This window comes from Aulonocara stuartgranti, assembly GCF_965226115.1.
Source record: "Aulonocara stuartgranti genome assembly, chromosome: 7".
NCBI classification, from domain to species: domain Eukaryota; kingdom Metazoa; phylum Chordata; class Actinopteri; order Cichliformes; family Cichlidae; genus Aulonocara; species Aulonocara stuartgranti.
In genome coordinates, this window is record NC_138945.1 from 6,080,445 (window position 1) to 6,092,992 (window position 12,548).

General features: G+C 38.0%; 1 protein-coding gene across 1 annotated transcript in view; it reads right to left on the reverse strand.

The window, feature by feature from the left end:
- The window catches only part of LOC309710021 (uncharacterized protein), a 61,144-nt gene that overhangs the window by 11,837 nt on the left and 36,759 nt on the right, over nt 1-12,548 (reverse strand). The window contains exons 11-14 of the mRNA XM_082539118.1: nt 11,748-11,849; nt 9,827-10,017; nt 7,497-7,609; nt 2,360-2,644 (exon numbers count right to left, since the gene is read on the reverse strand). Of these exons, the coding sequence (XP_082395244.1) occupies nt 2,360-2,644; nt 7,497-7,609; nt 9,827-10,017; nt 11,748-11,849 (691 nt within the window). The remainder of the gene's footprint in view (nt 1-2,359; nt 2,645-7,496; nt 7,610-9,826; nt 10,018-11,747; nt 11,850-12,548) is intronic.

A 12,548-nucleotide genomic window follows, 5' to 3' on the forward strand; every position in this document is an offset into this window, starting at 1 on the left:
GGTAATTAACTTATTAAAGAAAGTAATTTAACCACGTGGATTCCTTTGATTATTGGGAGGGACACGATGTACAAAACCTGCATTGTGCGTAACCAACTCAACAGGAAAGTACTGTTCTATTTTAGTGCTATGTGTCCCCACCCTGACCTACTGTAAAACACTGGAAAACAATGCATCACAACGAGGGAAGGAGGGGGTCAACACTTTCTCGTAGTCTGTCACTCGCATACAACATATCTTATAAAACCATTAGACCCACCATAAACACACTGGTGTTTACAGCATGAAACAGTACATACTAATAAGGATTATAATCACTGGGAAATCTAGCTTTAGGTTTGTGGAACATGGCAGCCGGACGTTTGTGTGTTTCTGAGGCTAAAATATGACAATTTATAGTATTAAACATTCATGACAGCAAAGAAACATCAGTGGTGTATTATTAACCACTCCTGTCCCATAAATATTAATAGGATGAAAGATTAAAAAGTTGCACTTCAACCAAGCAAATGAATAATGAATGTTTTTGTATGGTGAGTAAGTCTGGTGCCATTTCCACATACCACCTGTTTCTAGAAAAGTGCACACAGTGAAAGGTTAATGGATTTCATATATCATTGAAAAAGTCTGTAAAGTATAAATATAACATTCACTGCAACAACATAATATCATAAAGTATAAACAAGCTAACAATCATAAGGCAGAGGTGGATACAGGGTCTTATTAGTGCTGCACAGCTTTTCATGCTAATATCATGATATTCAACGCCACTGTGCTCTCAGATATAGTTGTTAATACAATCTTTACATGTTAGTCCAGTGAAACACATCTAAATGTCAGTGTAATGGTGGGCAGCAGGAGTGAGCCAATATTCTCTTTCACTTTCTTGTAACTCGTAGCAGTATTACCTTTACTTGTGGCACTTGTGTCTGAATTTCTCCTTGAAGTACCTCAAAATGGTATATTATTACAATTCATGAATATTTAAGTGGCTGCTCTACATTGATTATCATAATTTGCATCACTAGTTGAAATTTTATTGAATGGCAGGTATAGAAATAGGAAGAAAAATGGCTTTGTACTTCTTCAAACTTTTGACTCTCTTGATATTGATTATACAGCTGGGTTTGGGAGACATTACTTCATAAACATTCAGTGTAAGAGCCAGCCAAACCACAAGTGTGTACCTTTAGACTAATTTTTTATGAAAGATAGTAAAATTATACTATATAGTAAATTAAGAAGTGTAGATCTGTATGCACTAAGCTGGGATCTAATATTTTGTTACTGTTTAGATTCATTCAATGTGTCTTGGCCTTGTTTTTGGAATCTTGGAGGGTGTAGAGGATGGCAGCGCATGGAAATTAACATTAATCTGGCTTCCAGTCAACTTTGGAATTTTCTGTTTAACAAAAGCTGAAAAAGAAATTGGTTTCTGTGGCAGCTGTCACTGCCTGTAAAATAAGTACACTTCCTCCAACCACATTATTACAGAATTACAAGCGGCTCATTTGATACTGTGAAACCTGATATGTTATGTGATGTGGTACGCTCTGCTTACCAAACTAATTTTAAGCTCGTCTCCAGCCTTATTCCATATCCGTTATCAGCCCATAAAAGAGTTTATTGGGCAGGTTACAGCCTGTTAATTAGCAGTAAGGTTGTCCCAACGTACTCGTTACGATCCAGCAAATCCACAGTAAGTGAAACCATTTATGGAACATTGTCAAATTTTAAATGTAGTAAGTTTTTAGCTCTTTTGTATCTTTTTGAATACATTCATACGACTGAAAACAATCAAGCCTGGCCATTTTAGTTTACCTTTAAAAATCCACGTCTGTCTAGATCCCGTACTAACATTTTTTCCCCCAAATTAAGTTGTTAGTGTTGAAATTATTCAGTGTGGATTAATCAAAATAATAACTGTACAAGTTGTTTCAAACTGGGTTAAGCCACTTTTAACTAAGAAAAACATAGGTGTTTATACAAAAGTCACAATGATATGCTATAAACCTCACAGTGCTTTCAGCTTTTCATATCTTTGTAACGTGGGACTCATTCAGAGAACACATTAGCATGCAGCACATTTATTTGAGGTCACTGGAGGATAAATAATTCAATCTGGGTGGAAGGAGATTTAATGACAATGTCAAATTAGTCTTTTAATGAAATTAATTTTATGCTCTCAGGCTGTGTACAACTAAACACCCACAACACTTAACACTTTCAAGAATCTAATATTCTGTGATATCAAATGAGCTTGTATAACTCTGGGGAATAAAGTTCTTAATTTTTCACTGCAGGAGGTATGGCAAGTCTGATGGCATTTGAAGGTGAAAAATGAATTTGTGGATCTTACTTGATGAGAGCTGTCCTGGGCGAGTCGTTCTGCTCCCCACTTTTAGGAACACTGGAGGGCTGAAGAGTAGAAGGTGGACTATGGGTAGATGGAAGAGTGGAGGATGAAGCGGGAACAGTGGAGGATGAAGCGGGAACAGAGGAGGAAGAGGGGGGAGGGGCCTGCTTAACTGGGCTCTTGACGCTTCGAAGAAGACGGAAAGACTTGACTCTGCTGTGATTGCTCCGACCGTGAACCACCTTGCAAACAGGTCCTGTACCTGACCTCTTTAAAGTTTGCTCTGACCTGAAATACAATCGTACATGGCTGTAGTTAATTTGAATCACTTCACTGAGGGATATTTCTACAATTAAATCTGAAATGTAAACATTTATACAATGCAGCTAAAGTGATCAGCAGTTACTTGTACATGGGAATGAATACATAAAAACAACAGCAGCAAGGGGTGAGAGAATCTATATGAATATGAAGCAGGAAGATGCAATGTAATGTTTTGGGAGCATAAGGGAAGAAGCTAGACCTTGTGGAGGGCCTTATTAGATTCACCTCAACCACATTATGATTCCTCTTACATTTACTCATGCATGTAACCTCATAACATGATCATTATGTAGGCCACCAACACACTTCATAACAAGTATGAATGAAAAATACTTAAAAAAAACAAAACCTGATGTGGGCAAGTACTTCAAACCTTTAGGCTACTTACACTACTATACACCAAACATTCTTCTATGTATATGTGTTAAATATACAATCATGACAATTTGTCACACTAACTTCAGGTTTTTGGGGCTGGGTGGTTAATCAGACTTTAATTTAAATTATGATTTTGGATTTCAGTGATTCAGTGAATGAAGCTTGGTCTTATGTTATAAATCAGGTTTGTCCCAATCATGTGTATGTCACCTTTCCTTAAAACTCACATCTCAGAGACAACATGACAAAAAGGAAAAAAAAACACAAACAAAAACAAAAAATAAGATCTACATCAAATGAACAAAAGTTAAAAAGGTCCAAAGTAAAAGGCTTTGACAAGTAAATCTGTGGATCGTTCACAGATGCACCACCACGCCCACCATGTTCACCTCTCTCTCTTTTTTCACCTGATTATTTGAACTTTAAAAAACAAAAACCTTTTCTTCTCATCTTGCAGTTTTTGCAGTTATTGAGCAAACTCAGCTAGGGGCAAGTATAGCTTCTTGTTCCATCTCATGACAAACATGCATATACTGTAATGGAAAATACAATGAAACTCAATATCTGGGGTGGGATTACATAAAAATGATGCTAATGTCAAGACTTCAAAAGTTATTCCATACCATAAAGAACTTTCCCAAATAGATTTTGGATCCAGATTTGAAGATTAAAAGTATCACATCTGTTGAATGTATGTAAGCCTGCTTAGGCAGGTAGGGAGGCCAGGGGGAATTCTGAGGGACAAATGCCACAAAGGAACGCAGAGCATTCCTACTGTTGTCTGATGGACTGCCTCCTGTACGTCGCTTCATGTTTTGTCTACTGGTTTCTTAACAAATTCAACATGTCTGACAGTATACCTCTGAGACAAAGGCTAAGCAAAAATACTCAAACACTGCACAGGGATAGGTATGTCACGCAGTCTTGGTATAATGCCAAGTGACTGTGGTATTCAAGTAGTGTGACCTCCTAGTGTAACAGGGGTCACACACTACCACCAATCCCTGAACTTTGACCCCGCTGAAGCTGGCCCTACTTAGCCAAGCCTGATAGGATCCTAAGCAAGATGTTTTTCTTTGATGTTTGCTGTGAGCACACAGTAACTCTCAAGTCCTGGTTCAACATATGAATCGTTTGTGAACACATTATACAGAAAAAATAATCCTGATGCAAACTGAGTATTTTTGTTTGCCCTCAAGAGAAGAGAACAGAGCCCACCCTCTCAGTGACTTGCTGATTAAATTAAGAACATTTTAGAAATCCTTTGCAGTAAGCAATGTTAAAAATGTATTTTTACTGAATCCTTGAAGCCCTGCTGAGAAACAAAAAGAAAAGAACAAAGCTAACAAACTGGATCAGACTTAAATTATGCAAAACTCCGCACAAGTGAGATGTGCAAAGGATTTTTCTCATTGTCTTTGTTACTGAACATTTTAATTTCACACTTGGGTGGTGTGAACTGCTTCATTTTCACTGACCTGCCGTGACGAGAAATCGGTCTAATGTTTAAAACGTGTGTTCTTAATGTGACAACAATCTTACAGGCTAATATGAGGTTTAATTAATCTGTATAATAACTTATAACAGCTCTATTACCATCTCAGATAATGGAAAACAATTACCAATGCTATCATCCTAAACCTGCATTAGTGTTTGACTCTGAAAAAGGTATATCATCCAGTCACACTTGTATTATTATCGTTATTGTTAAATACCAAAATATTTCTCCTTCTGTAAAAAACGCATCTGGAACGCAACTCATCTTGAAGGGGATTCAGTTTGGTTTTATAGGGCTTTGGAGTTGACATAACGCAACAATGCATTGTGGGAGCCATACTGGCAGGCCACGAATTAAAACAAACACTGTGTTGGAAGGAAGATTGCTACGAACCATACTTAAAAGCAGCTCAAAAGAAAAAGGACGGTATAGAGACAGATTGCGTCCGGATGCAGAGAGACGGTACTTGCAAAAAATAGTGTGCATTGGAAATGTGGACCCATATGAATTACAGCAGTGGAGTACAAACCCTCAAGACCAACCGCTATTGACTTACCATGATATATTCTCGTACCTTGTCTGTGGAGTCATACACGGCGAACCAGTTTTGCAATCATAAATCTCTGGAGGCGCACATCCAATTCACCAAGGATTGGGTGCAAGATTTGGCTATTTTTAAACCTCCACATTGTGAATACGTCATCATTCAAACAAAGGTAAGTCAGCGTGAGACAAGTCAGCTTGTTAAGACAGTAGGCATTTTCACCGCCTGGTCCTAACCCTCATCCCCTAATTTGCCACCCTATTACAATAATCCCAGTGGTGACCCCTGGTGACCCACAGCCTGGTTACAACAACCTAAACCACTTGACACGAAGACAAAAGCTGCGAGGAATGACAAGTATGCTTGAAACATGAGCACAAACACATGCATGAGTACACACACATGTACACACACACACACACACCACTAACATGAGTGTGACAGCCTATGAGAGGGGAAAAAAAACCATTACAATGGGAGGATTAGAAGACTTTTGTGAAATTCTAAAAGCTGCTGAAAACCGAGTTGGTTTCACAATAGAGAACAATACTTTAAGTGACTGTGAAATTGTAAAAGTAAAAAAAAAATTAAATGACTGTATGCTACCATGCAGCAAGCACAAATTGTAACTGTCTGTGTTCTTATGTAAGGATTAAGGTTTCATTACATGGTGTTTGGCAAAACCAGCGGCCTGATTGGCAGGTTAACAAAAAAAAAAAAGTATCCCAGGTAACAAAAACAGCAAGAAGGGTGTGCAAAACTGGACAGTGTAAGCGATTCACCTGCATTTGTGACTAAAAATAGAAGCATCCAGACTGTTAAATGTATTTAGGAGTACGTGCACGAACAAAAGCAAATGAGTATCAGCCCAGGCAGCCTCTTACTCTCACTTTTACATACAACAAATACAAAATAACCAAAAAAGCAGTGACAGTAATCATGTTATTATGGTGGTAGTTCATTGTGGTGCTGCCAATTCTCCTCTTTGACACACACATACACACTTTTCACTTACTTCCATCCAGTGCTGGTTGGTTTTACACTGTGAAAAAGCTGTTTTAAAATGAGGTAAGACAAAAGCTGCCTGTGTTTGTCTGCCCATGCAAATAAACTGCAAATCTGGCAGATTTCATGCAGGAAGACATCAACCATCCGCCTCTATGTCAGTACCTGCAGCATGCAGGTGTGAGTGCAAGAGCACGGGGCACAGTGTTTACTCCAAAACATATATTGTTAAGATTTTAACACAACTGAAGGTTTTGATTGTTAAAAATCTTAGTGCTCTACACTAAATATTTAAGGTTAAGCTACCCAAACATATTTAAAAGTAATTAAAACCAGTTAAATGTTTAATGGGCCAGTGAAACAAATGAAACCAATAAAATGGGAAAATATAACATTGACATTAAATTACCCCTTTCTGTAGTTTCCCTTTATATTTACTGTAAATAAAGGAATGAAAAGAAAAAATACATTAGCCCAATCCTGTAGTTTAGGACATGCATGTTTAAATACGAGTTTTTGCGTCTGTTTGTGTTGTTCCTCATGCTTTTAATTGTTAACTGTATTATGTATGTGTGGGCTAATTTGCGTGTGTGCATAACCACTTTTAAATATGCATGGGCGGTGGAGGTCACAAATCAATTTACTTCCAGTGCCTGTCCCAAGCCTGGATAAACATGTCTGGCATTAAGGCTGTCTGGAGTAAATATGCATATGAATCCGCAGAGGGAACCCCATTAAAGTTTCGGAGCAACCGAAAGTATCTACTACTCACTTTTAAGTATGCATGGGAAAACCTCTCATACAGTAAAGTCCCTATGAGATAAAGAGTTTCTTGAATAAGCCCTACAAAGTGAAGACCAAATTACGTTTGTACACACCTAACTATGAAAATGTTTCATAGTCTGACAAAGGGACTGATGATGAGCAGCCCTCAGGACAAAATTATAATCTCACATTCCAATTTGTTAATGACTCATGCACAAAAGGTTTCTTACAGCCCAAACAGCTGCAGGGGAAATTTTACCGGATTGTGGGAATCAAAGAGCCCACCACTTAAATGAGCATAAAAGAAAAGGTGTTGATGAAAGGAGAGGGTTTCATGACTTTGTTTAATGTACATAAACAAAGGGAGTCTGAAATGGAGAGAAGAGTAATGATGATATCAGAAGGTGTTAATGTGTATAAGCTTCTAAAGGATTTATTGTGGATTGTACATATTTCGTTGGAAAATCCTAGACAAACGTATCTGTTTGTGCTGTTCCTTTCAAACAAACAAACAAACAAAAGACTCATCCACTGTGGAACAGTGGACACTGTTCTAAACCACAGTCAAGCATAAAGTTTTAAATAATATAGCTGAGTACAGAGATCTCAAAATTAAACTTCCTTACCCTTCAGTTTTTTCGCAATCTTCTGCATCTCCCACAGTAACATCGTCACTGCTCTCCTCCACTACTGGCTGATTCGTGACGCCTCTCTGCTGCGTTCGCCTCCTGGATCGAATCTGAAAGAAGAAACAAGGAGCTGGTAAAGGAGCTGAAACCAGATGATTTGGGGCTGAATCACAGCGATGAGATGTATCTCATTCTGTCTCATCAGCTAGTGACACAATATCATTAATTATGAATGTGTATTAAGACGGTACTGTGTCATACCAACTGTGCGCATTTTCTATAAATTAAAAACAAACACACAAATTAAATGCTACACAATTTGATTCTTTACCACAAAGTGCTGTTGTTGATGTTGATTGTGCCAAAACTGAACTTCAACACTTTTATAGACAATGAACGGGGATCGTGATTGGCAGACAGAAAACAAGCTAATAAAATCCTCTAAGAGTTATTCAACAGAATTAACTGAAGCTTCTTTGCACTTTTATGTTTTCAAACTTTGTCTGCTTGTGGCACACTAGATCAATTGGACACCTCCAATTCTTTTTCGCTGCTCTTATTTCTATTATTTTTCGCTTCCAGTTTTGAATCGATCATCTTTATGGTTTTTTTTTTTTTTTTTTTAATTTCTTCCGATTTGTTTCCAGGTTGCATGCCCAAAGTCTCTCACAAAACCCTAAGAAATCCAGTTATTCTGTCACTTACTTCATGGACAATCAGAGCAACAGTTTGTTTGTGACAAAAAGGTCACTTAAACAAAAAAAGTTGTTTTCACAGAAAATCCTTTATGTACCAAGCTGTGGTGTCAAAGTGCAGTTCCAAACGAATGAACAGAGCTGGATGTCCAAATGCAACCACCTCCAGAGATTTAGTGACCTGTGTTGTTTCATAACCCAAAGCTCCATCAATTTTATGCTCACAGCACTGTCTAACTGAGCTGTGCTGCTGAACGTGACCAGTTTATTTATTCAGTCATCAGGCTAATAATGAAGAACTACACTAAGTAGACCAAGCTTGAAATAATAAGCATTTGTTTTAAGATATAGGAATGTGCCCCGACAAATAATCCTCTTTTTCCAAATTTACTGTAGCTGCTTCTGTGCTGGCATGTAAGGATACAAACACTTGTGGTTAGAAGTTCAGAAAATCCTTGTTACTAAACATTATGTAAAGTCATTATGGGGACTATAGAGATAAGCCCTGCTGTGTCACAAGTGATTTACATGAGATGCCAAATTGGTGATTCTTGCTGCCCAGATTGGCTTTAGCTAAAGGATTTTGGATTGTGAATGGAGCTGTTGAAACTCTTGTCGTCAGACACTTGGTCTTTTGTTCAAGGCTTTCATAGATGCTGGCACTCAGTGAATGCTGGTTAAATTAAAAACAAAAGAAAACTCAATTTAGGTGAGAAAAATCAGTCTCCAAACGGCAGGAAATCTTGCAAAGAATTGAAGTGAAGGGGAATGAGCACTCAAAGAACAGCTTGGAAGAAAGTTTGAATCTGAATGAACTGTGAATACGAACGTTATATTACTTTATTATTAGCGAGCCAAACAAAACAAAAACCAGAGTAACGTACAACGGCAGTGATCGGGTTTCCAAGCACACCTTCTATTTTTGTTCTGTGGTGGGTTAAATGGAAAATAATTAAAAGGATGTGGTTATTAATCATTATCTTCTCAGTCATCAAACACTTGTGTCAGTCACAATGGAAAAGAAAGAAAAAGATACTGAACAAGTGAGTTTTCATAATAAATGTATACTTTTGCATGTGTAGTAAAGTAAGGCTTTGGCATTTAGAAAAATATGACAGATGTCAAGATCAGGTCCTCTCTGATATCTGTCCAGTAAAAAACAGGTCAACGGCAAGCAGCCATTGAGCTCAGGGCAACAAACTAAGACAGGAAAGCAGCCAGGCAAGCCTGTCCAATGGTAATAAAACCTCCCTACCAGCAACTCTAAATCTTATCTCTAGACATGTTCATACACAAGGTCTGTAAAACTCAGGTGTGACTATGATACATGGGCAGTTTTATCAAAGGTTTTATGCTGGAATGGAATCAAATGGTGAATCAGAGAAACCCTACAAAAAGAAAAAGGTCCAGGACCTGTCTTACGGAAACTTAAAGGACTTGTAATTTACAATCTATAGCTTTTTGCAGAACATGCAGGTATGAGTAATAATAAACATCTTATCTAAATCTCTGAGTAGAAGACACAACAATTCTCCATACAAAAAGGCTTGTGCTGTGAGTTACACGCTTTAAAACCTACTGTTACTGTCATGGTTTAGCTGTATTTCAAAGCAAGATGTCTCCAAGTTTTACCTGCGCTTGTGTTAATGAAGCCGAAGTCCGACTCCCGCAAAAGCGTCCAGTTGCAGGACTCTGCTGTCTGGGTGCTGCCTGTGTTTGTGAACTCTTTTTTTCGACCCGCTGTCGCCCCATTGGGTCCAAAAGGTGCCGTTGAGCCAGGCGCATCACCCGTGTCAGTATATTTACAGCACCTGGAAGTGTGACTGTAGGCAAAAAATACAACACAAGAATCTCTCATTCTGCTTGGAAGAAATTCCTAGATCTTTCATTCAGAAGAACTATTGCCTTTTGCTTCCTGGCTCTGTAAAACAGGGAATGTCATTTAAGATGGTGTAAATCTGCTGTAATACATTTTATTCAACTCGGATATTGAACACAACACTAACAAAATCTCAGGTACACAGTACAGATAGTGCTGTAGGCAAAGCATGCTGGAGTAACAAAATAAGTTATCATTCCATGACAGAGCTGCCCCTACTAAAATGCCCGTGTGTGTACTGTGTGTGTTTTGGTGTGTGTATGCGTCCTTGCTATACACAAATGAATGTTATCAGTAGCTTCCCATATTTACTCAGGGGGCAGAATCTGCCTGCTTAGGCAAGCTGTGAACACAAAGACTCACTTATAAAGTGTACTGTCCATGTTTGTGTGCAGGCACACTGATGCATACAATCACAGTCAAAGACTCTGTAGATGCATCTCATGTTTATGCAAGTGATTAAAGGACTGTGATAATTTTTCACAATGTACTGAAAGGAGACCCTGATATAGTATACCATTTCAACAGGACATCAGAAAGTGAGCATTAATTTAGCAGTTTGAAATCTTTCTGTCATCAAGCTGTGCTAGAAGAAAACCTGTGAAAACCTTAACATCCTAATATTCTTGTAACATTTTTGACTTTAAAATCCAGAAGCACGATTTTGAAAAAAAGCATCCATCACATTTTAACAATGTACCAGCTATGTTTATGAGCCTTAGCCTACTAGTAAGGTTCAACTTTGAAGACAGCTGTGTGATTTCCGTTCATCTTGTAAAATGTGTTAACTTGAATTACTCAGAAGACCTGGGGCTCAAATGCCTGGGACAGGAACTTTTCGTTGTTACAGACCAGTGACTGTTCCAATAAGGTATTTCAAAGTTTGACATGATCAGCAGCCCAGAGTAAAAAAAATCAATAAAAAAAAAAAATCAGCTTACTGTCTGGCAAGCTGATTGGCCAGCTGCTGGGTCGTTGGGGCCAGTGATTATGTCACCACCAACCACTGTTGTGACTTGTGTGAAACAAACAGGCTGAAGTGACCTTTGCCAACCAGTAATTCTTTTTCTCGCCTTCAGTAGCCAATTTTCACATTATAGGAAGCCTGTGAGGTTACTGTGTTAAGGAGGCTGTTATTAGTGAAAACTCAGCAGGAATGCTGGCTGTGCTCGACAACACTTCACTTGCATTTCTAACTAAAATAGATGTATGCTGACTGTAAAATATGTAGGAGCATGTGTGTGATATAAAGTATTACAAAATTTAGCCAAAGCAGCCTCAGTGTTTCGACAAAAAAGCGGCTAACCCAGCTGCAGTGAAGATGATGTTTACTGTAGTTCACTGTGGAGTCTCTCCTCTACAATTGAGGCCTTAATTCCTTAAGCAAACTGATGACAAGCAGTTTAGCTAAAATATTAGAGAGGATTGTCTTGCAACAGTACTGTGGCTTAAATGGAACTATTAGACAAGTTTCTACTTGTCATACGTTTTGCATGGCTCTACCCTACTTTGAACCAGCTCAACTAAATTAGACTTCTTTTTTCTTGTTTTAGTATGGCCCTTTCAGCACTTCCGCTCAATACATGGATGTGAGGGTTTCAAAACATTATGTAGACCAATGATGTATGAACACATGAACATTTGTGCACATAAGGGCAAACAACAGAAACTCACCCTTCTCAGTGGTCTTTTCTCCCACAGATGATGGTGATACATTTTCTTTCTCTTTTCCTTCTGTGACTTCACCAGACAGTGTGCCCTGAGTTTCACTTTGTTCTAAAAACAGCACATCAAATTTTAGACACAATAGTTTAGTTTACAACATTAGAGGCAAACAGTAGGAAAATCTTTTTTTTTTTTTTTTTTTTTTTTTTACAGTTGGTTTTTTGTCGACACATGAAACATACACACAAAATCTACCAAAACTACCAGAATTTTCAGCACTCATTACTCGCCATAAAATTGTCTGATTTGCAACCAAGTCACAGTTATATACAACCCAATGTATGTGTTTTTTAGTTTATTCCAGTAGTTGGATTATTGTGTCTTTACTGAATACATTGTTTAATCAATCACACTTCCAAGCTGGGAAAGTAAGTGAATCTCTGTAGTGACTCTTCCAGAAGGTACTTGGAGTAAAGTGTTCCAAATTAAGGAGATGAGGCTGAAAGTGTGGGTTATAAAAAGGTACCTCTCTCTGTGTGTAAAAACATACAGTCTGGTTACTTAAAGTCTAAGCAGTAAAACACAAAATAAGAATGATGTTAAGCACTCCAAAAACACCCAAAAACTGCCATGTCTTAAGTTTATGGAAAAAAAACAAACAAACGTAGAAACACTTGAAGATGCTTGAAACAATGTTGTCTGGACAGATTAAAATGTTTTTTATATTATACTTTTTGGTGTAAAGCATATGTTTAGGCTTGGAGGAAAAAGGAACTGAACCCAAACAGTCAAGCATGGTGGAGGAAGCAT